The 25,877-nt window shown below is 37.7% G+C and overlaps 1 protein-coding gene across 1 annotated transcript in view; it reads left to right on the top strand.

Annotated features, from left to right (window-relative positions):
- Positions 1-25,877, top strand: part of AOAH (acyloxyacyl hydrolase) — a 1,217,970-nt gene that overhangs the window by 148,917 nt on the left and 1,043,176 nt on the right. The window contains exon 3 of the mRNA XM_044065645.1: positions 2,956-3,022. Coding sequence (XP_043921580.1) covers positions 2,956-3,022 — 67 coding nt within the window. The remainder of the gene's footprint in view (positions 1-2,955; positions 3,023-25,877) is intronic.

Genomic DNA, 25,877 nt, shown 5'->3' with positions numbered 1-25,877 from the left:
GATCCACCACTACTCTATAGAATCTGTAGCAGAGTATTTGGAATCAGAAGATGTTTTTGCAATAAAATTTTATGTTTAGGGTAACTTAGGTACCTTGCTCACATTAAAAAATTTAGCAGTAGTAGTGCAAAGACCGAGAAGACTCCATAACAGAGAGTATTGCAGAGTTTGCAGAGAAAGAGAAAATCCCAATGGTTTTAGTTAACATAAATCAAAATGTTAGACAACTTTAATTATTGTATTTCTTATTCATTCATTTTTTTTTATCAAAATTATCAGAGTTTAGCTATGTTTGATCAAATTATGTTTCTGTTTCACTTCTGTTATACTAGTAAACTTAAATAGTACTTATGTTGAACCCCCAGTACATAAACAAACACACACGAATACACACACACACACACACACACACACACACACACACACACACACACACACACACACACACACATGGGAACATGACATCTTGTTGAATAGTAGTATAGTGAACACAAAATATCAAACTGTTGAAACTTTACAGTCATCATCATAATCCTGTTTCCCCATTTTCTACACGGGATTGGGGTATCACATCAATTTTTGCCATCTGTTTTTATTCAATGCAACTCTCCTACCTTCTTCAACACTCATGCCTGACTGTCACAGGTCTTCTCTCACACAATCCATGCATCTCTTTGCTTTATGCCCTCGGTTCCTCTTGCCTTCTTTCTCTCTATCCCAAACTGTCTTCACCAGATTGCCTGCTGCTTTCTTGCACATGTTCCCAAACAACCATAACCTGTTCTGTTTGATCTTCTGTGCAGTTGGCGCTACTTGGGTTTTTGCTCTGATGTCCACATTTCTTCATCTGCCCCACAATATGCATCCTATGACCCATTTCACACACTTCATCTCCATTTCCTCAGCTGCTCTGCCATTACTGCCCAGGTTTCTGTACCATATAGCAGTACTGGTCAGAACATTGAGCCAGTTTGCGGCAGCATCTTTCATTCTAACTTTGACCTCCTCATTCAGACTTCCCTTCTCCTCAACAGCCCCTACAAGAAATTTGAGTTGCTAATCTGCTTCACTATCAGTTCTCAGGTTTTTTTCTAATTCCGACATTTGCTGCCATTATAACTGTCTTATCTATCCTCAGTTTCATCCAATGTGCCTTCAGTTTTGCATTCCATTCCTCTATCATCTGCTGAAGTTCTTGTTCAGAGCATGCATGTAATGCCACATCATCTGTGTAAATCAGTTTTATTGATCTGTCCCCTCACACCTGTTTGCTAATGTAGTCCATCACCAGTATGGACAGCAGTGTACTCAGAGATGAACCCTGATGCACACCCACTCAGAACTTCTCTGTGAGACCAAATGTCATTTGTACTGTGTTACTGGCTCCTTGTACATAGCCTGTACTAGTTCTCCCAGTTTTTCTCTGACATTAAACTGCCTCAGAATTGCCCAAATCATCTTTCTTGAATGCTTGTCATATGCTTTATTCAAGTCTAATACCCTGTTGAACTCTTTCCTCACCTCTGTCTTACTGTTGCATCCTGATCTGAATCTAAACTGCTCATCTCTCACCTTACTTTCTACTTCTCAAAGTAGTCTTTAATCAATCACCTCTCCAGAACTTTCATATAGACCTGGTGGGAATAGGCAGGGTTCTCAAACAACTTATTAGTGGCAAATACCCATGCCCATCTTTGGCAAGATTAGTCAACATGACCAGATCACCTAGAGTCCATTTTTACACAGCTGAGTGGCTAGTCCTAACACAGCTCATAGTCTGTGATACATGTTCTCCTATCTGCAGGATACTGTGTACCACAACTTGTGCCTAAGGCAATTGGTATAGACAACTCTTTCCACAGTAGACACCATTTCGAGTGGGTAGAATGGCTGCTGCCCACAACTCAATTCCTGGGTGAGTTTGAGGCGGAAACACTCTTCATTTTTTAGAGGGTGGGAGGAACTCCACAGAAACAGGGAGAACATGCAACCTCAACAGCGGCATTGGCCAGAGGTCCGGATTGAACCTTGTACATTGTGCATGACAGGCCGAGACCTTAACCATAAGGCCAAGTGTGAAACGTTACAATGTTCAACTCAGAATACCTACTGATATCATATCAAACATGTACTAAATACAGTACATGCACTGCACCTGGACACAGTAAGTCAACAAACAATACTACTCCTCTGTTACTGCTGCAGGTCCAACACTCTTCTCATATAGATGAGGTCCATTCCTGTCATGGTATTAGAAACCCAAAAGACTTGGAGAAATTAAGAAAAAAAATGAATAGGTATTTTAATTTCAACTTTTTAGCATTTCAGCATTTAGAAATTTTAACATTGTACATTCAGTATTACGACTTTCAGTGCATTACTCTTCAGTAATTTGACATGGACCCCCCCCCCCCCATACATACACATGCATGCATTCATGCGCATCACTACAGTTTGATGTCTGACACACTTATAGTGCCCAGTTTAATAAACACTGGGACTAAAGAGAAGTGGGGTATAATGAAGGCAATTTTAACTAAGACATCCTTTGTTTCTTATCAAACAAAAAACACAACCTTGACTCATTGCAGGTAATTGGGGACATGCATTTAGGTCAAGTAGTTCAGATCAGTTTAGGTACTACCAATGCAGGTTTATAGGTAAGTTCCCGGTATGTGCAGTCCGCTTGTGTTTGCCTTGAGTCTGTATTGCGACACAGTGCAGTTTGATTTGGTTGTTAGCATTGCCATAGTAGAGTGGGAAGTGACCAATTATATTGTAAACATGAAGAAAGGTTGCACAGCTGGTCCTACAGTTTAGCCTGTTCCTCACAAGTCTAGTGCACTAAGGTATTTCAAGCACTGACAACCAGATATACAAAATCAAACAAATGTAAATAAATAAATATTCTACTTTTTAATTCTGAAGTACTAATTAAACCATTTCTTTCCACAGATGAACTACATTTGAAAATGATCTGCCAAAATGTATTTCATTACTTTGGAGCTAGTATCATCAAACTGTAAGTACACATTCTCATTGGTTGAAGTAAGATACATTTCTTGCATAACAAAGTATTTCAAGGAGATCAGTAAAAAAAGGTCCTTCAGCTTTTCCAGGTTAGGGGTCGCCACTGCGGAACTCTGGTCCGCTCATGATTAGCAGTGGATTTTATGGTGCCGTGTTGCCAGCCTGATGCCCAACCTTCAATGAAGGCACTCCCATTCACATTCGCACCTACCTGCATGTCTTTAACATCACTCAACCATGGGGAGGACATGCAGACTCTACACAGAAGGCACTCCAGCCGAGAATCAAATAGGAAAACCTTTTGCTGTGAGGCGACAACACTAACCGCTGCACCACCGTGGCTATTTCAAGGAGATCAGTAAACATATATATTTAATTATTACTGTTTGTCACTTACTCTACCCTACCACTTATTAATGCAATTATGGATCATTGTGGGCCAAGTTAGAATACAGGGTGGCTGAGCGACTGATATGAATGGATGCGCAGTAGCCATCTTGAGCTACATACACATAATAATCTTTGCTCACCATTCACATGTGTCACATCCCAAGTCATGTTCCAAGTCTATGGAACATTGAATGGCAAAACCCCAAACATCCGAAACACTGAAATTAATGTCCAAAATGCAGAATGGCCTGAAAGTTAACTGTAAGTGCTCTTTGCAGTGGCAAAAGACCCCCCCCCCATCTCCACCTGCACTCCCAATGTAAAGGGCAAGCTTCCCACCCACCCAAAAACTTATATATTCTAACTTCATAGTCATAACAACCCAGTAAGGTAGAAGGCTCCTAAAAGAAGGGAATCACTGCTGATGTGATTTCTAGGTGTGCTCTGGCAGTGAGTTTATACAAGACGTAACAAATGGAGTTGTTTTGGCATTTTGTGCTTTGGGCCAACTGACACTTAGAGAATTTCAGTTTGACCACCTGTAGAGATACCTACAAGTGGGTTTATCAAAAAGTAATGATAATCCATTGTGGAAAATACAAATTGATGGAATGGTGAATGTCTCCAGTCTTCTGGGGGTAATGCCCCTAAAAATAGTTTAATGCTCCTGAAGAATATTAATTCCATGTGTGTGTGTGTGTGTGTGTGTGTGTGTGTGTGTGTGTGTGTGTGTGTGTGTGTGTGTGTGTGTGTGTACGTGTGCATGTGTGTGTGTGTACATCTGTACAGGTCTACTTCTAAATTTCAAATTTTCAAAACTACAAATTTCATATGGTTGAGACCATAAGACTGAAGTTTTGAAACTTTAAAATGTAAATAAAAAAATAAAAACAAAAAAAAATCTTTTGCAGGGTGGGGGAACCCCTGTACCTCCACACACCCTGCTAATTAAATATACAAACTCCAAGATTGCATTACAGCAAGAAAAACAGTAAATATACCATTCTGCGGTGTACATCGATCTCCATTTAAATGGTTCAAAGTTTCAAAACTTCGATGTTATGGTCTTAACCATAAGAAATTTGAAGTTTTTCAAGTTCGAAATTTAGAAGTATTTTTGTGTATATATATATATATATATATATATATATATATATATATATATATATATATATATATATATATATATAATTAATCCAAGCTAAAACCAAGGCAGCTAGGTTTTCTAACTGCAAAATATCTAATCAATTGTTCCATAGCTCTCAGCCTCTTAGCACAAGAAATCTGGACAAAGCCTAAACAGAGAGTGATTTTAAATATTGCTATTATAAACTTTGAAATGTTGCTAGAATCACAGTTTTTTGTGTTAACAAGAATTGTGTGAAAGATATGAGGTATGAAACTCAAATGTACAGTATGCCCTTATTTAGTCGTGTCAATCCTCGATGATTTGCCAGAAAAACACAAATTTTATAAGGAAGAGACACAAAATATGAGACAAAAATCTGGATATTCCATGAAAATCCAGATAGTTGAGAGGCGTGAACAATTCTGATCTGCAATTAGGAGTCTGTTTAAAAAATCAGATCAGTTCTTTGAGAAAGCATCTAGTTTTATTCCTGGCTTGTGTTCCATCAGATGTTGACAGGACATCACAGAGGTAGCTTAACAAAAATGTTTATTTAGATCATAAGCAGAGTATCTCTGAATCATAGAACGTGACTCCCAAGATCCTAACACAGATCTATTACATTTGAAGGAAAGTTTGTACTCTGCATGGGGACTATAGAAACTAAGTGGGCTGTTAGATAACCATTAGGACAGCTTCACAGCAGTTTCCAAGCTTATCTTGACTAGGCTGCAGTTATTGCTTCCCATCCTGCCTCATCATTGCTAATGGAGCTTAGATTTTAATAGCAGCAGGAGAAGCAGTGCAACAAATGTTTGTGGCAGGATGACAGCTTGAGTTGTTCTCCTAAAAGGTTGTAAATCTACAGAATGAGAGAGTCCCTGACACTCCACATATTTGTATGTGACAGAAAAATGTTATGTGGCTCCCCCATGGGGGGTGACCCCACTCAATATAATATAATATAATATAATATAATATAATATAATATAATAGAATATATAATATAAATGACAATTACAAAACATAAGCAATGTATAACACTGGGAGGACAAAGGTTACAACAAACAGTATTTTACTCAAACTAATACAAGTAACCAAAAAGTGTAGGATTTTGGTATATCAGTTCATGCTGAGGCTGTTATTTCTACTGACTGGAGGGCAAGTAGGATTCCAGTAAATTCAGGAAGCATATGGAGTTGTAATGTTGCCCTTTTTGTTATCAAATGTCTTGCAAACACAGATCGGTGAGATATAGATGTACAACTCTTGTGATTATGTTAGATTATCGTCTGACTTTATTCAATGGCAATAATATTAGAACATTAAGACTACATGTTGTTGTTATCAAATGTGGAGGATTATATGATTTTCTTGGTGTTAAGCACCCATATTTATGCTGTTGTGAGAGGTGCTAGGTAGGATTTGAGGGAAGTCTGAGCAGAGTCATTGACTACCTCTCAACTTCTTGGCACAAGAAATCTGGACAAAGCAAAAACTAATGGAACAAAGACCAAAATAGGGGCATATTTTAAATATTGGTCTTAAAAGCTTCGAAAGTTGCTAACAGGTTTTGTGTTAGCATGTGTCCATACTAATTAAAAGGTGAATAGCAGAAAGATGCATCAAATCACTGTGGAAAAAACTTGCATCTTACCACTGCACAAAGGTAACACATCTACAGTTTAATAACTACAGACCAATAGCAATTTTCTCCCCCTCTCCAAAATATTATAGAAATGCATGCACATGCAGCTGATGTAACACCTAACCTCAAATAACCTGCTGTCAGAAACACGTGTCTTTAGCCCCAGCATAGCACTACTGCTCTACAACATTTTACCAATATAATAAACTAACATAGAAAAAAATGGTCTGCTTGGGTCCACCATGTTCTTAGACTTGTTAAAGACACCTGATACTGCCTCACACCTGCAATTGCTCATTCAACTCTCCTCAGTAGGACTTTCACAATACTCCTTGTTGTGGTTCCTTAGTTACATATCTGGAAGGCAACAAGCCATTAAATGGCAGCAAACCTACTCATGCTTTTAACCAGTTACTACAGTTGCCCCTCAGGGCTTTTTCCTGAGTCCTCTACTATTTAATACATTTATTAATGACCTCCACACCTCTACTCACCATGCTAGTTTAGTTCAGTACACAGATGACTCAACATTAATATGTGTGGCCTCAACAATAAATATGTTCCATAACATTACTCAAAAATCTTTCTCGTCTGTAGAAACCTGGCTCAAAGAATCAAACCTCCTACTCAACCCCAAGAAAACAAAGTTAATGCTTTTTACTTCAAAACGTTTCCAAAATCAAAAGCAATCTTTTACCATAAAGTCAGCAAATAATACTGTCATTGAAACTATAACCCACAGTAGATTTGTAGGTGTTACAATAGATGACAGTCTCAAATATGACCAGCATATACTGCACACTATTAAATCTACACACCAGAAACTAAGCTTCCTTTATAGGATCAATGGACTCCTAACAGATACTACAAGAAGAACTCTAGCCACCACCTTCTTATTGCCACCTCTCTTATACACTGCTCCTATCCTAACAAATGTAAACAATATTTGCCTCTTAATACAGTAAAATAGCTAAATTTGCCACCAATCCCCCTCATAGGACCCACCATTGTCATAGATTAAAGCAATTAAACTTGCTTGAACTGCACAACTACCTAACATCTTCACAACTAACTTACAGAATACAAACTCATTCATCATCCAGAAAAAAATGCCCTGAACTATAAAATGTATTAATGCTCTACTGAACAGCAAGGGTCCTCTGCTCTAGTAAAAAATCTTATTACTTACAAGTAAGTCAAATAATGTTGCAGGAGAGTTGCTCTACTCCCAGTACATTGCTAGACTCTGAAATAGTATCCCCACACAAATAAAACTATCTGACAAACTCAATAGTTTTAAACTATTGCTTAAACAACATCTTAACCAATCCTGGTCCTGCACATGCTTGTCACAAGGTTAAGACTTTGTGTTCACCATACGATACTCTCCAAATATTCTCCTTAAATAGAATACTCTCAACTTCTCATTGAAATGACAAAACAATTTTTATACATAACCGCTGTCTGTACAATCCACTATGTTGCATGTGGGCCTTCTCTTTAGTAACCTCCACCTCTGTCATATCTTAGAATGTAAAAACTGCAAAACAGTGGCACAGAAGGCACCAAACCAAGCACAAAAAAACAGGATAATCCAGTAAAATTCAAACGAATATAATTAAGCTCTTTTCGTTATAACCAATGTTATAACTTCCTCAGATCAAAGTAAATGTAACCATCCACATTTAAATACATTATTTAAAACTACCATGTGACAGAAATACACCAACCAACTAGTTGTGCATTCAATGGCAATTCCCAATTAAAGCAACAGTGTATGTACATTTAAAAGAATACTCAAACTGTTATATATATTCTAAACAACTTTGTTAATAAATATAAAAACAAATAATCATACACTAATTTACCTGTTTAATCTCTTCAGTTTTAACAGGCATAAAATATTACAAGATTCATTTAATCCTGGATTGTTAAACACATTTAATGTGAGCTGCCAGAATAATTCTAATTCTTCTAAGAGTAAAGGTGTGGGGCCACCTCTTATGTCCGTTTGTATGTTGTCAATGGCTTTAAAAATAAATGTATGGCCACCAGTTACCTGGGAATGCCTTGCCAATGCATTGTCAATTTTATTCTTTTCTATGGCATACACATGCTCATAGATTCTGTCATGCAGTCTATGTTCGGTTTTGCCCATGTAGAATGGTGTGCAGAATCTACGCCTAGCCAAATACACCACAAACCTGGAGTTACAAGTCATCTTAAATTTAAGTTGAAATTTCTTATCATTCATAATAAATGTCCTTACAGTTTCAATCAGGCTACAAAATCTACATTTGCCACATACTGACATACCAGCTCTATTAATCGCACCATTGAACTGTTTACTATTTAACAGATCCTTGAGGTTACATTCTCTTCTGAAGACTATGTTAGGTTTGTGTCCTAACTTCCCCAACAAGAATTTGTCATTACTGATTAATTCCCAATTCTTGAATACTATACGAGAAATAGCCGGACTGTCCAAATTAATAGTAATAAAACTAAAATTGAAACGACACTGAAACCAACTAGGAAACAAAACTTGAAACACAGTTCTAGGTGCAATTCCAATGAGCACTCGAAACAAATATCTTAGCGCTTTCATTCACTATTTATTCTGTAAACTTCTTCAGAAAAAAGTTTATCCTACCCTAACTTCCTTTTTATATCTAATTACTCAATCTAACAGGAAATGACTTCATTGACAAACAAACAACTCATTTTAACAATTAAATCATAAAACATACTTAGGTTAAAAACTTGTTTTAAAACACATTACAAAACTTTCGTATATAAATATATACAAGTTTGTTTGTGTCTTTCGGCTTTTCCCGGTTAGAGGTCGCCACAGCAGAACTCCAGTCCACTAATGATTGGCAGTAGAGTTCTACATGCTGGCTTGCCGGGCCTAACGCACAACCTTCAATGAAGGAATGCCCATTCATGCATGTCACCACACAGAAGATGCTCTAACTGAGAATCGAACGAACAACGTCTCACTGTGAGGCGACAACGCTACCGCAGCACCACCACCGCAGTATATAAATATATACAAGTAAACTAAGTAAAGTATTAAATTATCTATCTGATAAAAAAAATTTTAAATTTATGGACTCATTTAGTCCCGGTGCATGGTCCGCCCCTAAGAATAACTGCCAAAGTGTTTCTTCACATTCCAAAATGTTGTTTAGATCACCTGCAAACATCGCCTTCTCCATTTTCTCCACAACAAAAAAATCAAACCTTTTGAATTCAGGACAAATAGAGGCATGTTTTGCCAAAGAATTAGTTTTATCTTTATTTTTAATAGCCAAGTTGTGTTCGTATATCCTATGTTTTAATGCTCTTATTGTTTTTCCTGTATAATAATGATCACACAACACACAATTAGCCATGTAAACTACAAACTCAGTGTTGCAATTGTAATAACCTTTGACCCACAAAGTGTAATTTAGGTGACTTAAAGTAATAAAAGAACTATTACTGATGAACCTACATTGCTTGCAATTTCTACAAGTGTATGTGCCTTTCTTGGTGCTTCCTGATCTCATACTCTTACTGTCTTTTTGTTTCCAGATTCTAACATGGACTTGATATTGAATTCTCTCTTATAAGTGAATCTTAGTTTGGTACCAATAGTGTCAACCAACTCTTTATTACCTAATATAATTTTTCAATTGTTTTCTATAATTTCTTTAATAAACCACATTTCGTTTACTATAGGTATAGGAAAAGCAATGTTATAGTTAGTGGAACCAATAGTGGAAATCTCTAATACTGGACTTACACAAATATCACTAGATGTTAAAATAGGTGATGCCACTCCCTTTCTCTATATCAAAAATATCGAAGAAACAGGAAACCGAGTACTTTCCTAGGGAAAGAATTTGGTTGTCCATTTCTGTTGCTTCTGTATTTTCAACACTCTGGTGGAAACTTACGGGTCGGGTTCAGGTAAGTGTGCGATTGTGTGGACGTGTGGGTTAGGGCAGGTTAGGTGAGTTAGGGTTAGGGTGTGGGTCAGGTAAGTGTGTGATTGTGTGGATGTGTGGGTTAGGGCGGGTTAAGTGAGTTAGGGTGCGGGTGAGGTGACTGTGTGATAGTGACGGACCTTAGGGTTAGGGTTTGGATTAAGGTAAGTGGATAGTTAGTGGTGTATGTATAGTTTAGTGTAGGGTTAGGTGTAAGAATTTAGGTGTATGTGTGGATTGCTGTTTGTTTGGGATGCTTGTGTTGTGTGTATGTGTTTTGGAACAGCGAATTTTTTCCCTAGGAAAAAATTTGCTGTTCCGAATGTTCAATGTTTATTTTTTTTGATTGCTAGGGTTCAATATTAAAACACTTGACATTTTGAATGTTCGGTGTTCTAATATAGACCCATTATTTAGTGACTTCAATTCCCAGTGATGATTTGCCAAAAAAAACAGAAATTTTATGAGGAACAGACAAAATATAAGAGGCAAAATGTCTGGACATTTTGTGAAAATTCAGACAGTTAAGAGGTAGTGGTGAGAACTTTTCTGGATTTATGTTTGAATGAACTGCAAGTAGGTCTGAGCATGTTGTAATGTGTAGTTGAATGCTGCCTGTGGGGGGGAGGGGGGGCAGCAACAACTAATATTCTCGGTGATGCTTTTGCTATTTCTCTATGGTTATCCAGTCTTGGCATTAATATATTTAAATAAAGTGAGGCTCAGGGAAAAGCCCTTCTATATAGTGGGATTGCTCTTTGCAAAAAACATTTTTTTGTTGTTTTTGTTAACCTCCAAATTTATTGCAAGTCATTATTTCACTTGTGATGTTTGCAGATAAGATAGTTGTATCTGCAATGCTATGTCCAAGTATAAAAAGATGGTGGCATTGGCTACCTATTGGCAAAGCCTGGATTATTCTATTTTCACAGTATTTTTACACTCAGACTCTGAGCATTGAGTATTGACGTATTTTTTAAAAAAGAAATTTGTTTTAAATCATATTCCAGATTTTGTATTTTTATTGGAATTTCTGGCATAATTTTGGTGGAGTTTAATTATTCCAACACTTTTGTACTCTATCATGTTAGTGTTTAAGTGTCGCAGTGTTTATTTGTGGGCTTTTTGTGTGTGGCTCTGTAGCCTTTTGGATGACTTTGAAGACACCAATTTTTGTGGTGCCTTTTTGCTGTCCTGAGAATTAAGCCACGTGTGGTGTTATTACTCGCATTTGGTAGAAGTCAAGCTGTGAATAATGGGGCTAATGATGATTGTTGGAATGAGCTGGTTTGGATAATGACTAGGTGATGCTATATACTTTCTTGGATTTCTTCCTTACTGCAATAATGTGGAATTTCTCAGTATTTTACAGGCTAAATTGAAACAGATTACTTGAACCAACTGTATTTTACAGGCTAAATTGAAACAGATTACTTGAACCAACAGTTTTTTACAGGCTAATTAGACTTGGAATGTTTGAACCGCCTACACTTCAGTTTAAAATAAGCAGTGAAAGTTGATTTATGGCTTACAGCCACTAAATTCTGCATATTATTTGCTCAGAGTGGTGATGTCATTAATATTCTTGCATTGTTCATTATATTTATTGTATTATTTTCTGCTCTTCAATAACTGTATAAGTGCTTTGGTTATAAAATTGAAGATGCAAGTAAAGTTATGGCACAAATCCCACCTTAGTGGATACTGGAAACTGGTCTGCATGTGAAAGTTTTATGAGGGATGAAGCAAGTCTGGAAAATTAAGTATCACAATTCAAAACATATACAATTAATGTTTTTGTGGCAAGTGAAATCACGTAAATATATAAAGTAGATGAGAGAAGAGGAAAGGCTGAGATCCTGAGGAACACATCATGCATTCAGATGAAAAATGCGGCTTGTATTATAGTCTGCAGACAGGGGACAAGTAGCAGCATGTCATAAGGGAGTTGTGAAAAGATGTGTAGAGCATGTCTTCTGGAGAATAGACTGGATGGTGATTTAGGTTTTATTGGAGAACCTCCAACTGCTAATAAATACAGCTCTTACTTCCTAAATAATTCCCAGTGACTCTGTTGGTCACTGTTAGTACTATTTAGAACTATGTGTATGCTAACTATTATAGTACCATTTTGTTGTTAGTATTATTATTATTATTATTATTTTAATGCCTTAGGGGGTCTTACAAGCTTAAAGGCACATGGAATAGAAGTTATCTAAAACAAGCAGTATATTTTTGAGATAAGGTCTACAGGATATCTGGTTTCCATTTCCCCAACAATACACTGATTTTGCTTAGAATTCCCATGTCTGTATTTGAATCATATGCAACAGTTTTGTTGTCCTATTGTGTAGAAAAAGAATGCTAAGTAAATGACGATTTATGTGCTAATACCCAGATTTCAGGGTTTTTAGAATATTGTGGTCTTTGTATTTCCTCACTAGACTAGACAGAAAGTGTCAGCAAAATGCAAACCCATTTTTACCAGGATATATTCCAAGTTTAACCACTATTCCAGATAAAAGTAAATGTTGGCCATTTACCTGCCAATCAACATAATGCAATGAACATCACATGATGTAGCTTAGTAGCCTGTCAAAATATCTACTAAATTGGAGTGGCAATGCCAGCAGTAGACTGCCATAAATGCTTTATATTCTGAAATGTTCTATTAAATTATTAATGGCAACTAAAATAATGATGGTATTAACAAATATTGTCTATAAATAACAGGGGAAGAGCTAATCATGAAAATCAAAGGAGAGAGAAAAATAGGAAGAGACAGACAATGCATGATTGTGAGATGAGAAGAACAAATCCAATTAGAGTTTGGAGAACATCAAAATATGTCACGCATTGCCTAAATCAAAACTTTCCCTAGAGGTTGCAAAATGGTTGCAAAATATGTTTTTTTCCCAGTAGCCCTAGCCACTAGAAGCATTGAATACCATAAGTTTTGCAACTGAGATTAAGGTGGATTTAAAACTGAGAATGAAAGTATATTATTGGAAGTGTCAAATAAAATACTGCCAGCAATGGCATTATTTTAAGATGACATTGGCATAAGCCTCACTACCATATTTGATATTATCGTAATAAAAATGCATTAAAATCATAAACACTAGGTGTTGTTGTTTTGGAAAGCTTATAGAATTTGTGTCAGGATCAGAATAAGTAACTGATTTCTCTTAGGTTTTAGAATAACATAGCAGTGAGGTTCTCTTTTAAGAAATGTATTGCCATCTCTAAGTTACAGACATAGTGACTAGTTAATGTTTTCTTGATTTAATTTGCATAAACACCATAAGAAGAAATCTTACAAAAAACAGGAACACTGCATGCACTGCTGGCTAACATCAAGCTCCACTGTATCAAGAAATTCATTTTTATAGCTCCAAAAGAACAATTTATTCACCTAGTTATTTAGAAGGAATGTATTTATTTTCCTATTTATTTACAAGGACTAAAGTTAGTGTTCTATTACATTTTAGCAAACAGAAAGGAATTCTGGCTCACTCCATGGTAAAGTTTGCAATCTTTCAATATAATTCACTTGCCAAAAATTTAGTTAAATATTGCAGTCTAAAAGGATTCTGCATTAAGGATAGAAGTGCCAACCCACTCTGGCATTGGCAAGGCATCTGAACTGAAAGCATGCTAGAGTACTGAGTCTCACTGGCCAATATGGTTGTTGATGAAGTAAAGGATCTATCCACAAGGGGATGAAAATTATTGGTTCATTTGCCGGTATAGCTACAAAGTTAAATCTAGTGTCATGATCAGTGGTGGTTTTTATACCTAATGAATGCCACTCAGACATGTTGAACTATTAAATGTCACTATTCTGATAGATAGAATTGACTTGCTTACCCTTGTGAGATTATTGTAATGTTTGACATGACATTTTGTGTTATATTCCAGCCAGTTTGAAGGTAGTACTAATTGCAGAAGCATGCCATGAAAACAGCCATCTTCCTAATTATCTATTCAAGATCACATATGCACTCAGAACAAGTGTTAAACAAAACGCATTAGGCCCTTGCTGTGTGATGATGATATTCAAACGTATTTCAGGCCTTTATCAAAAAACATCTTAAGAAGTTCATACCCATGTATATCACTTGGACTATTTTTTCATTCTTCTGTACAGGGCTATAGCAACAAAATCGTTTAATATATTCTGATGAAACATTCAGGAGATATTCCATAAAATTCAGTTTTAAATATCCTCAGATTATGTTACTAGTTTCAAATTCCAAAGACCATTAAACAGTTGTACTTTGAATTTTAATGTCAACATTTACTTTTATGTTTTTGAACACAGCAGTTAAAATATTGGAAACCTCTGTTTAGAAGTAGACAAAAAAAGAAAGAAAGAAGTTTATGCATAAGCCATTTTATTGAAGAAAATAAATGAAATATAAGATCAGAACATTTCTACACTTGCTCTCTAGTTATTATAAACAAAGCTGGCTTTGCTGCATAATGAGGCGGTACTAAAAGTACACGTTGTCTATCCCTAGTCTGATCTGCCAAAATCTTGTCAGTGTCTATGACTGAAACAATTCAACCTCTGTCATCAGGGAGATCATCATGTCTTCTACTTTTTTCTTGAGCTATTGCTCTCTCAGTAATAGTGTCTTGTCAATATTACATTATTCAAGTGCTGTGGGTCATCTCAAACCTTAACCTTGTCAGGTTTGACTACAGTCACCATGCAGTTTGTCCATGCTGTGCATCCATTCTGTATATCCTTATGCTTTCTATACATTTTGTGTCCTTAAAGATTTTCTCCCTCAGTGTCACTGACACTCTTCTTAGTACATACATTACTGGTGGTACATCTAGATAAATCATTATGCTACATTACCTTGGTATGCTAACAATCCAGCAAACTGTAGAATGCTACTCAAAAATACCAAATGTAGCATTTGTATTCATTATTTTGTTTGCAGTTTGTGAGCTCACATTGCTTCAGACTGCACTGATATTGAGGTTTTGCAATCAATAACATGTGAATCTGTAAATTACTACCTCTGTAAGGTATGTGTGAATCATTGTCTAACTGTACTCCTCATTGTCGCTGAAACTGTTTGAATCATTAACTCTGTGATTATGTGAATCATTGTTTGACTATCTGTCCGTACCTGCCCTACAGTGCATTGCTTCTTCATCCACACTTTGAATTTGCTTAACAGTTCTCAGTAGCTCCCATGTAGACCTTCTCATTATACAAGTTTGCTGAACAGACATAAGTTGACACAATAAATTATACTCTTTGCTTTTATACACATGACATAGGTTAATCTGACCCGGTGATTTGAAAATGTAACCAGAAAAGTCAATAAAGAAACATTCTTTCAACCAGTGAATGCATCAAACCCAATTTTCTGAACACATTCTTAGTAATAATATTACATTCAGTCCTAGTATATAGATTAACTGTGGTAATATACTGCTTTACAGTCCAGAGATCTTCACTTTGACAAAACTGTTGAGTTTTTTGAACCAAGTAAAGAAGCTGTCCAGATAGTCTCAAGACATACATCATATATTAATAAAATAGAAAAGAAATTACATAAATTGAATGTGAAAGATAGTAAAATCACTTACTTGGGGATAATTCTGTTTGATAATATTAAAGATATCATAACCCTTAATTATAATAATAACTTAAATTCCATAAAACAAACTCTTAATAAATGAAATACATTTTTTTCACTATGGAATAGAAACTCTCCTTAATTAAAATGATTATCCTTCCTAAAATTCTATATATAATACAATCCTTATCCCTCCCACTCCCAAAAAGATAAAGGAATATAATTATTTGTTTCTGAGATTTTTATGGCTTCGTAATAAGCCTAGATTGGCTTTAAACCATCACATTAGAGATTGTACATCAGGTGGTATTGGTCTTCCAGATTTAGAATCATATTCCTTATCCTCAATTGTTAAGGCAATAATATATTGGTTAAATAACATTATAATGCCAAATAGAAAGATATTCAGGGAGGTATTTGGTATAAATCTAATAATTTAACAAAATCATATCACACTAAAAATCACTGCTGATAAATTTCATTGGTCAGTTAAAGACCATTTTATAGAAAACAAAAATAAACCAGTTAAATATTATTACATTAATATGACAATAACCTCCTTTAAAAATTTCATTTTCAGGAAGTCTGAATATAAAGCATGGATTTTCTTTGTATTTCCAATAAAATAGTATCAATACACTTAATTTAACAACAATGACTACATTTAAAGAGAGAAACATGTTATACTGGTATCAATTACTAGATAATGGGAACATACAAAATGTTGAACATATCATTAAGGTCGAGTTAAGCAAAGGCACATGGTAGAAATTCAAAACTGTACACAATTGGTTGAATGTAAGATTAATCTAATGCAACCAATACTTAGAAATTCTTTCCCCACATTCATTGATTTACTCATTATTCTAATGCACCAGAATATAATTGGAAAGGGACTACTATCTAAAATATATAAGGTACTTAAGAAATCAACAGTATGTCACAGAGAAAGCTATTGGGATTATTTTAAACTTGTTAATAATAACTCCCTAAGTGAAGATGATAAAAAACTAATACTCAAATATTCAAAACAAACACCTTCATCACTAAGGTGGAGGATATTCTCTTGGAAGTACTTACATAGAACCTTTATCACACCACATAAACTTGAACTGATGTTTAATAAAGACATATGATGCTGGAGATGTAAACTAAATGTTAAAGCTGACTGGCAGCATATGTTTTACAATTTTATAAAACTTAAAAACATATTGGGATAGTATGAATTCTGTCTTACAGTGTGTTTTTAATGCTAAATTTATGCTATCCAAATCTCTTATTTTATTTAATACACATGTTCTCACTTCTGTCACAAACATAAAATACTCTCTTTTGTGGAGTATCTTAACATTAGCAAGAAAAGTAATCCCCAAGAACTGGAAGAATCAGATGACTCCTACTATGAAGGAATTTGTACACTTGGCAACTGAAGTTTGTCATCTTGAACTTATCACGATCAAGACAAAAACATCTAGCATCAAATCTTTGTGTGATATATGGTTGAAATTCAAAGACCTGCTGGATAAGCAGACTTTAATAATTAACTTACAATTACAACTATCAGATTTTTTTTTTCAATTTAAAAAGCATTGTTTTATTGTAGACACCATTGTAAATAGTTAATTTAATTGTTATTATTGTTCTTTTAGATATGTATATTTCTTTTATAATATTTCCATTATCATATACTAATGTTTTGTTGGAATTTTCAATTAAAACAATGAGAAAAAAACACATCATCTCTATTAACAAATGGGTCATTCTCTGTTTTATGTGTATGTGTGTGTGTGGCAGTTAAGGAATTAAAAATATTGCATTTACCTTTTTTACTTCAGTTAATGTTTTTTTAACCTTTTTTCTTTGAATTGTATACCTGAGTAAAGTAAAGTAAAGTGGTTGGGATGTCCACAATTGCTACCCTCTCTATTAAGAAATGGACATAACTTTTTACTGTGTTGATAGTAATATATATTGAAGACAATGGTGCTTGCTGATCTGAGAACATCAGTTTTAAATGCTTTGTCAGAGTCATGCATAACTGTAACTTTCATTTCTGTTATATTGTTTGAAGTATTTAGCACTTTATATTTATTTAACATTCATTAGTGAGGTAGGTGAACTGTCCAATGACTCTTTTAAGTCACAACCCAAGCCAGAAAGCAGACAAAACAACTAAACAAACAACATAATGTAGAACTGTTGACATAAAAATGTATGTACATAGGCACTGGCAGTAACAGAGTTGTAGATATAGCATAACAGAGTTTTTATTTAGGAACCTTCATAGTACTATTCTGTCTGTTACCAACAGACATTGGCTTTATTTTAATTTTATACATATCTGTGATTTCTGCAAGTTCTTTTTTTTAGAAAAACTGAACAATCCAGCTGCTCTACACACATTCACAGTTTTTGTTTCCAGCATCAAATCAGATTCTTCTAGGTCCATAGGTTCATAGGTGATTACTAGGCTATTGGCACAAGAGCCTTTACAAGCCTAGCTAGTAATGCCCAGGATATGACAGCATTATATCTTAATTCCCCAGATATGGGATGGGGTAGTATCAGAGTAGTAGGTCTTTGGATTCTGGAGCCCTAAGTCAATTTACAGACCACCCTCTCTCCATAAGGGACATGGGCAGTAACCAGGGAGTGAAATTACAGTTTCCCATCCATTTATCCAAATTCTTTTTGAAGAGAATGAGGGATGGGCTTTGTTTTATACAGATGGGAAGGTTATTCTATAGACAAGTTAGCCTTTGGGATATGACTCTGTCTCTCCAGCAAGTTTTGTTAAAAAAGTCACAAATAAGGTTCAGGTCCATGGAATACATAACCTTTGTATATTTTTTCTTGTGAATATGTAACATTTCCATTAGGCCTGGATCAGAGAATGCCTGGTATTTCAGACATAAGTCACCTCTCAATGAACAATATGAGATGGAGTAAAAGAACAGGGCTTTTAGTCTGTCTGTATAAGACATGTGTCTTATTCTTTGTAACCTCTTGGGATGCTCCAGCTGCAGTAAGTGCCTGGTTAGGTACATGCAGAAGGGAGCATTGTATTTGATATTAGGTCTGATGAGGGCCAAGTACAATGGCACTATGACTTCCTTTGACCTTGATGCCATGCCTTTACTTAAAAGTTGAGCTACACAAAAGGATTTCCTTACTACTGTAATTACCTGGTGGTCAGAGTTTATGTTACTATCAATCTGTATTCATAGGTCCTTTACCACTGGGTCTACTTTTAGGGATGTGCTATCAATATTATAATTTTCAGGGATATCTGATTTACTGAAGAGTATGATTATGCATTTTTAAGCATTTAGTTTCAGATCATTGTTTTGGCACTAATCATTTGTCATGTTTAGGCCTGTTTGTAGGATGTCAGCATTGTTTGGGGGTTCAGTGATTGCTCCCAGGTAACAGTCATCGGCAAACTTGGTGAGCCAATGGCCCCCAACACTGCCCCTCACTTCAGAGAAGTATATACCAAATCAGAGGGGTCCCAACACTGATCCCTGTGGGACACCGTGAGTAACAGCTTTCTTATCAGAGGTGCATTCAGCTATCTGGACAGCATGCGCCCTGTCAGTGAGCCCATTTGTAATCCATCTGACAATGTAAGGGTTTATGCCTAACTCAGTAAGTTTATCTATGATCCCCGATGGATCCCTATTAATTTGACAAAACTTTAGTTTGTCGAACTACAAAAGATCGACAGCTAAAGATCGAAAGAGCCAAGCTGCTAATGGCCAGCTAAGAAATTTTTTTTCTCAGGGAAAGAATTTGCTTGTCCATTAATGGGAATTTGCCCTTTCCCCAATATGGAGCGATCTCAGAGTTAGCATATTTGGTTAGGTGGGATGTGGAGGATACAGCCCACCACATGGGGTGGTGTGAGGGTAAAGCCACCCCCACTTAATTCCGGTTGAAAGGTTTTTGTTTTGTGTAATGAATAATCAAATTCTTTCCATGAGAAAAAATTCACTTAGCTGAGCGTTCGCAGTTTGGACTTTTCGATCTTTAGCTGTCGATCTTTTGTAGTTTAACAAGTTTCGTCAAATTAATAGGGACCCTCCCTGACTGTGTTGAAAGCTTTAACCAGGTCTATATAAGTGATGTGTATAATGTCACCCTCATCCATGGCCCTGGTGACTTTCTTGAAGAAGTCCAATGATTGAGCAGGCAAGACCTCCCTTTGACAAAGCCAAATTGGGACTGGTCCAGAGTTTGGTGAGTTCCTAGGTCACTATTGATCAGGTTCATGATAATTTTCTCCATGGCCTTGCTGATTAGACTGGTCATGCTTATCAGTCTGTACTTTGCTGGGTCAGTTGATGTCCTCCCCATGCAGAGGGACAATGCTTGCAGTCCTCCATTCCTATTCCTCTGGGACAAAGCCCAAATGGAGACTGTGGTTAAAGAGGGTTTCTAGTGTCCCTGATAGAGTCTGTTTTACCTTATTTAAGAAGCAGCCTGGAATGTTGTCGTGACCCAAGGAGGCTTTGCTTTTGGCTTTTGTGAGTGCAGTAAGGACCTGTTCCCTCATAATGACCAGTAGGAGGATGGTTTTGGGTATTTCTTTGGGTGTGGTAGGAGATGATGGGATGAAAAGTTGAAGTGAACTTGTCAGCCAGCAGGTTTTCTATAGTTTCAGGCTGGGTGTAAGTGTTGCCATTCATGATTAACTCAGCACATTGCTGACTGTTTCCCCTAAGGTTACAAACATAATTAAAAAAGCCTTATGGTTATCTGTCACCCGACAGGCTATCTTTGCCTCATAGCTTGCTTTGGCAGATTTGACCAGGTGAGTGTCTTTTTGCACTGTTTTGTTTGTTCCTTCTTGGCTTTGGAAATGATTTTTTTCTTTTTGTTGAATTGCCTATTTATGCTAGGGGTCCACCAGAGTGATTTATTTTTGCCAGTAATCATAGGTTTGGCTCAGGTAGGTACTGTCTCCTCTATGCAGCTAGAGGACAGAGCACATAGGGAAATCCTAATATTTTCAGCTGTACCAGAGAAGCTGGAAGGAACAAAGTGCAGTAGTTTTATGACAGGAGAAATAAGCAACTGGGCTGGTATTCCACAGCAGGAGTTGTTAGTTGAAAGGGCACATCATGTGTATGCTCCAAACCTGGCTATAAGAAAGCAACCTATACCTTTAATAGTACTATGAATGTGGTTGTACAGTGCTTTTATGTACATCTCAAAGTAGGCCTCAGAGTCATCTGGGTTCAGTAGGGCTTGGAAGTTTAATAACCTGTCACTTAGTTTGAGTTAATTGGCCTTAACAAAGTTCTTAATAGGATTGGAGTTTGAAGGGGGTCCTAGGTTATTTTTAATACTAAAGAAGATCATTTTGTGGTCAGTTCTTACCAGGGCAGAGTTAATGCATGGGAGTGAGCATTATCCCCCCATGTTTAGGGGAAACCAGGAAAACCAGGCAAGATACTGCATGGAAATTCAAGCAAACTCATGTGTTCATGCTACCTCATCTGTGGCAGCTGATGCATCAGCACTGGGAACTCAGGGTGCTGGTGAGAAGTGGGCTACTGGCCAAGGGAAATTCATTACACTGAAGTTGGAAACCCATATCATTGTGTGGAATGTTCGAACCAGCCACTAAGTGGGCCAAAAGGGAATCATTGCCAAGGAACTCATGAAATGTTAAATCTTAATCACTGCAGTGCCACAGTTATGCTCCACTGGATCTAGAATATTGACCATCCAACCACCTACAGCCGATGAAATGATGACACTATACTACTTTGGTGGTGAGAAGTAAGAAGCTGGCATCAAGTGCATGGTGGATAGCTGGGTTGCAAGAAGGATAACTGCATTGCAACCAATATTGGACCACATGGCAGTGATCAACATCAATTGTAAGAAGGATAATTGCATTGCAACAAATATTGGACCAAATGGCAGTGATCAACATCAAGAGTCGAGATGAGTCCAGATTCAGCCAAGGATAACTTCCACAACCAACTCTGATTCACGCTGAATTTGATAACCATGGACCAAAATGATTATCTTGGTGGGAGACTTAAATGCTCACATTGGCGAGGGCAAGTCTGTGTTGGGAAGTAGATTTGGCCATGGGAACATGAATGATAATGGCTTGCACCTACTATCCTTTGCTGCATCAAATGATCTCACTGTGGGAAATAGCTATTTCCTGCATCCATGCAAATACCAGCTCACATGGTGAAACCGCGTGAAACCGCATCTGGCGAGGACTTAGCCATATCAGACTACATCCTGGTCAACTCCCACTTCTGATTATCACTCAAGGATATTTGTGCTATGTGAGGATCTGACTGTGGCTCCAATCATTTCCTCGTCTGTGCCATGGTGCAGCTTCACATACAGTGTGCAAAGTGCAAGTCACCTCCAACAGCCAGGCTAGACTGGAAGCAACTGATGGCCCCCACCTGCAAACAGGAATTCTAGATCACACTGTCAAACCAGTTTGCAGCATTAGCCCAAATGGAGGGCGTTGATGAGGCAGAAAATCAGATATCGAACTCCATCATAGAATGCACCAAATTGCTATGCCCACACATCCATCACTGACCACAGCCATGGACATCTGATGAGTGGATCTTGTAGGCCCAACAGAAGTAGGCAAAGCTGGTCAACTAAGAACAATACTGGCAGCTCAACTGAGAAGTTTACCACAGACTGAAAGCAGAAAGAGAGGTGTATTGGAGCCAGGTGTCAGCTGATCTTGAAGAAGTGGCATCCAGACATGAGTACCCACACACTGTAAAGCACCCTCAAATGACTGAGTGGGAGGACCAAACCCACCAGTGACAGCATCAAAAAAGTGTATGGTCCATTCTTGTGCTCACCTTGTGAATGCCTGAAACATTGCAAGGAATTCTTTCAAGAGCTTTACAACCATGAAACACCTCATGGAACAATGAGTGATCCACCACCCATCGATCCTCTGATGCCCCAGTGAATGATGCATAGCCAACAGTCAAAGAGGTGAAATCAGCACAATGAGAAACAGCAAGACACCAGGAGTAGATCAGGTCACTGTGGAAGCAATCAAGGCTGGAGGTGATATCCTGCTCCACTAACTCCACCCACTGATCAAACTGCTATGGGTTATGGAACAGATGTCATCCACATGGAAGAAGGCCATCATCATACCCATCCACAACAAGGGGGAAAACAAGGAATGCAAGAACTATTGCAGCATTAGCCTGCTCTATAACATCAGCAAAGTCTTTATGAAGATCATATAATCTAGGCTACAGAAACACCATGAGCAAACCATGAGGGAAGAACAGGCCAGATTTAGACTAAAAAGAGGATGCTACAATCAAATCTTCACCATCTATCATCTAATGGAGGAAAAAATCTGGTGTGGACAACATACAGTTATTTTCTTTACTGATTTCAAATCCATATTTGACTATATCCACTGGCCTACCCTGTGGAAGACATCGGAGACTGATCAAGTGCCAAAAGAAATCATCATGCTCCTTCAAACATTGTACAATGGTTCATCCAGCCAGGTGTGCATTTAGAATGAACTGTCTGGAGAGCTTACCATCCAGCCTGGGGTCTGTCAAGGAGATGTGGTCTCTCCAATGCTGTTCAACATAGTCATGGACACCATCATGAGGAGAGTATGTGAGGGCAGGAGCAGAGTCCAGTATGATGAAGCCCATTCTGTGACTGACCAGATGTTCACTGATGAAGTGCTGTTTTCACATACAGTGATGCTGAGGTCATAGATATCCTTTCTGACATTGCCCGCATCACCCAGTCATATCACCTACAGATAAATGCAGACAAGACCAAAATGATAGCAACCAATGGGTCACAAGCCACTGTCCACCTCATGGGAGTTCAGATTGAACAAACGCAGGAATTCAAGTATGTGGGTTCAATGGTCCAGGAGAAGAAGGTGGCATCAACAGCTGAAGTCCATAGCAGGATAGGACAAGATGCCAGAGCACTTGCCTTGCTCAAGTAGTGTCTATGGAAAAGGACAAACATGTCTATCACCACCAAGATTTGCCTTTTACAGGCACTGATTTTGTCAATTCTCCTTTATGGATCAGAAATGTAGATCTTCCTCAAGCCAGACTCCGAACAAGCTTGAGGTTTCCCAAATGCAATGCCTGTACCAAATCTTGGGAATCTCAGTTCATGACCACATTACAAATGGGAGCATCCATACCAGATAGAATCAGCAGCCAATGATCAGCGAACAGATCCAGAACAGAAGGATGCACTGCTTTGGACATGTGTGCAGGATGGGCACCTGCCACCCATTTGCCAAATAGACTATTATGGAGAGAGCACCCCACAAACAGGAGAGTACACAAATCTGCACCAAAAAGATGTGGGCTAAATGGGTTGAAGAGGATCTGAGAAGCCAGTGAATCAACCTACAGGAAGCCAGAAACATTGCCATGGACCAAACAGCATGGAAAGGTGTCATGAAGAAAGTCTGGAATCCAGTGGCATCCACAGCAGCATACTGAATTCAAGGTCAACCACCTCTACCGGCCACCACCTAAGGACAAAAGAAGAAAAGAAGAACAAGTTCCTCCAGGGTGTCTGCATTGACAAAGTCCAAAACCTCTGAGCAAGTGAATTATAAGTCTCCTAGTTTATGAGTAGTTGAAGTCACCCACAAGTATGGTGTTAGGCTGAATGTTAAGAGATTCCAATAGGTTTAGGTAGGAGGTGTGGTTTTCCAGACACATAATGGGACCTGTAACTAGCAAGGATATGACAGAGGGTAGCACCTATGATTAGTTGGGCATGAAGCAGCTCAAGTGAGTCATTTTGTTGGACCAATCTAGTAGCATACATGTCCTTTATAAACACTGAGACACCTCGTCCCTTTGTTTTATCCTGAACTGAGGGGGATCAAAATGTATGAAAGGCACTGTAGCCTTTGATAGCTGGGGTGCTTTCCATGGTTCTGATCTGTGTTTCCATGACTGCACGTATGTCTACATTCTCCAGGGTGAAGAGTGCCTCCAGGAAGTGCAATTTTTTATTTAAACTCCTAGCAGTAGTAAGTGACTTTTGTTATACTGGAGGGTTTAACAACTTGGCATGGCCTAAAAAAGGCACTATGGGGATAGATAAAGTTTTTGCCAGTATCCAGGAGCCAAGTGGTAACAACTGCAAACCATCTCTGGCAAAGCATCCTGGTTTGTCAATCATGTCTCCCCAGGCTGACAGATACTGGATCCCCTTGTTGTGATACCAGAAACTAAGCCAATTGTTAAAGTCAGTCATTTTTTGCTGGTAGTGTGGCATCATTATTGGTGAAGGTAGGATGCTACTCAGGGCTAGATTCATACCCACCTGGGATACATATTCAGATAACTCTATCATGTCTCTCTTCACGTACTCCAGTGAGGTACATCTTAGGTTAGTTACTCCTAAAATGTACTGTGACTGTGTTATACTGGTACTTGTGATGTAAAGTGCAGAAACTGCAGAATCCTATATAAATGCATTCTACAGACATCTCCAGGAATGCATGGATCATGCTATCCCAAACAAAACCAAGACCCAATCATCCAAAGGCAGGCGTCCAGTCTGGTGGACCCCTGCCATAAATAAACTGTACAACAGAAGGAGGAAGCTACTACATGATAGAGAAAAATCCCTAATAGGGAAGGCATCTCTGATCAGTACTAGCAAAAAATGACGATCCCTCATAAAATCCTCCAAGGCCAGCTTCGAGAGAAAAATTGCACAGGACACCAAAGACAATCATAAGGCTTTTTTCAGTTATGTTAGAAACCTGGGATGCAACTCCCAGACTTGTTCTGAGTTGATTCTAAATGACAAAAATACACTGAACCCACAGACATCGCCAATATCCTGGCAGACAGGTTCAGTGCAAACTTCTCCCCCCCAAAAGAGCAAGTATCTATCCCAGCAGAGGGCTGCCTCCCTAACATCTCAGATGCTCAGATGAAGGCTGCCCTCTCCAAAGCAAAAAACACTGCTTCCATGGGACCAGATGGCGTCCCAGGTTGCGTCCTACATGAACTATAAGAGGAACTAATCCCTCAAATAAAACAGCTATACAATCTCAGCCTCACTAC

Source organism: Protopterus annectens, chromosome 3.part0, assembly GCF_019279795.1.
Source record: "Protopterus annectens isolate FY-2018-M chromosome 3.part0, PAN1.0, whole genome shotgun sequence".
Taxonomy (NCBI): Eukaryota; Metazoa; Chordata; order Ceratodontiformes; family Protopteridae; genus Protopterus; species Protopterus annectens.
The sequence above is the reverse complement of the archived record's forward strand: the minus strand, read 5'-3'. Positions and strand labels throughout refer to the sequence as shown.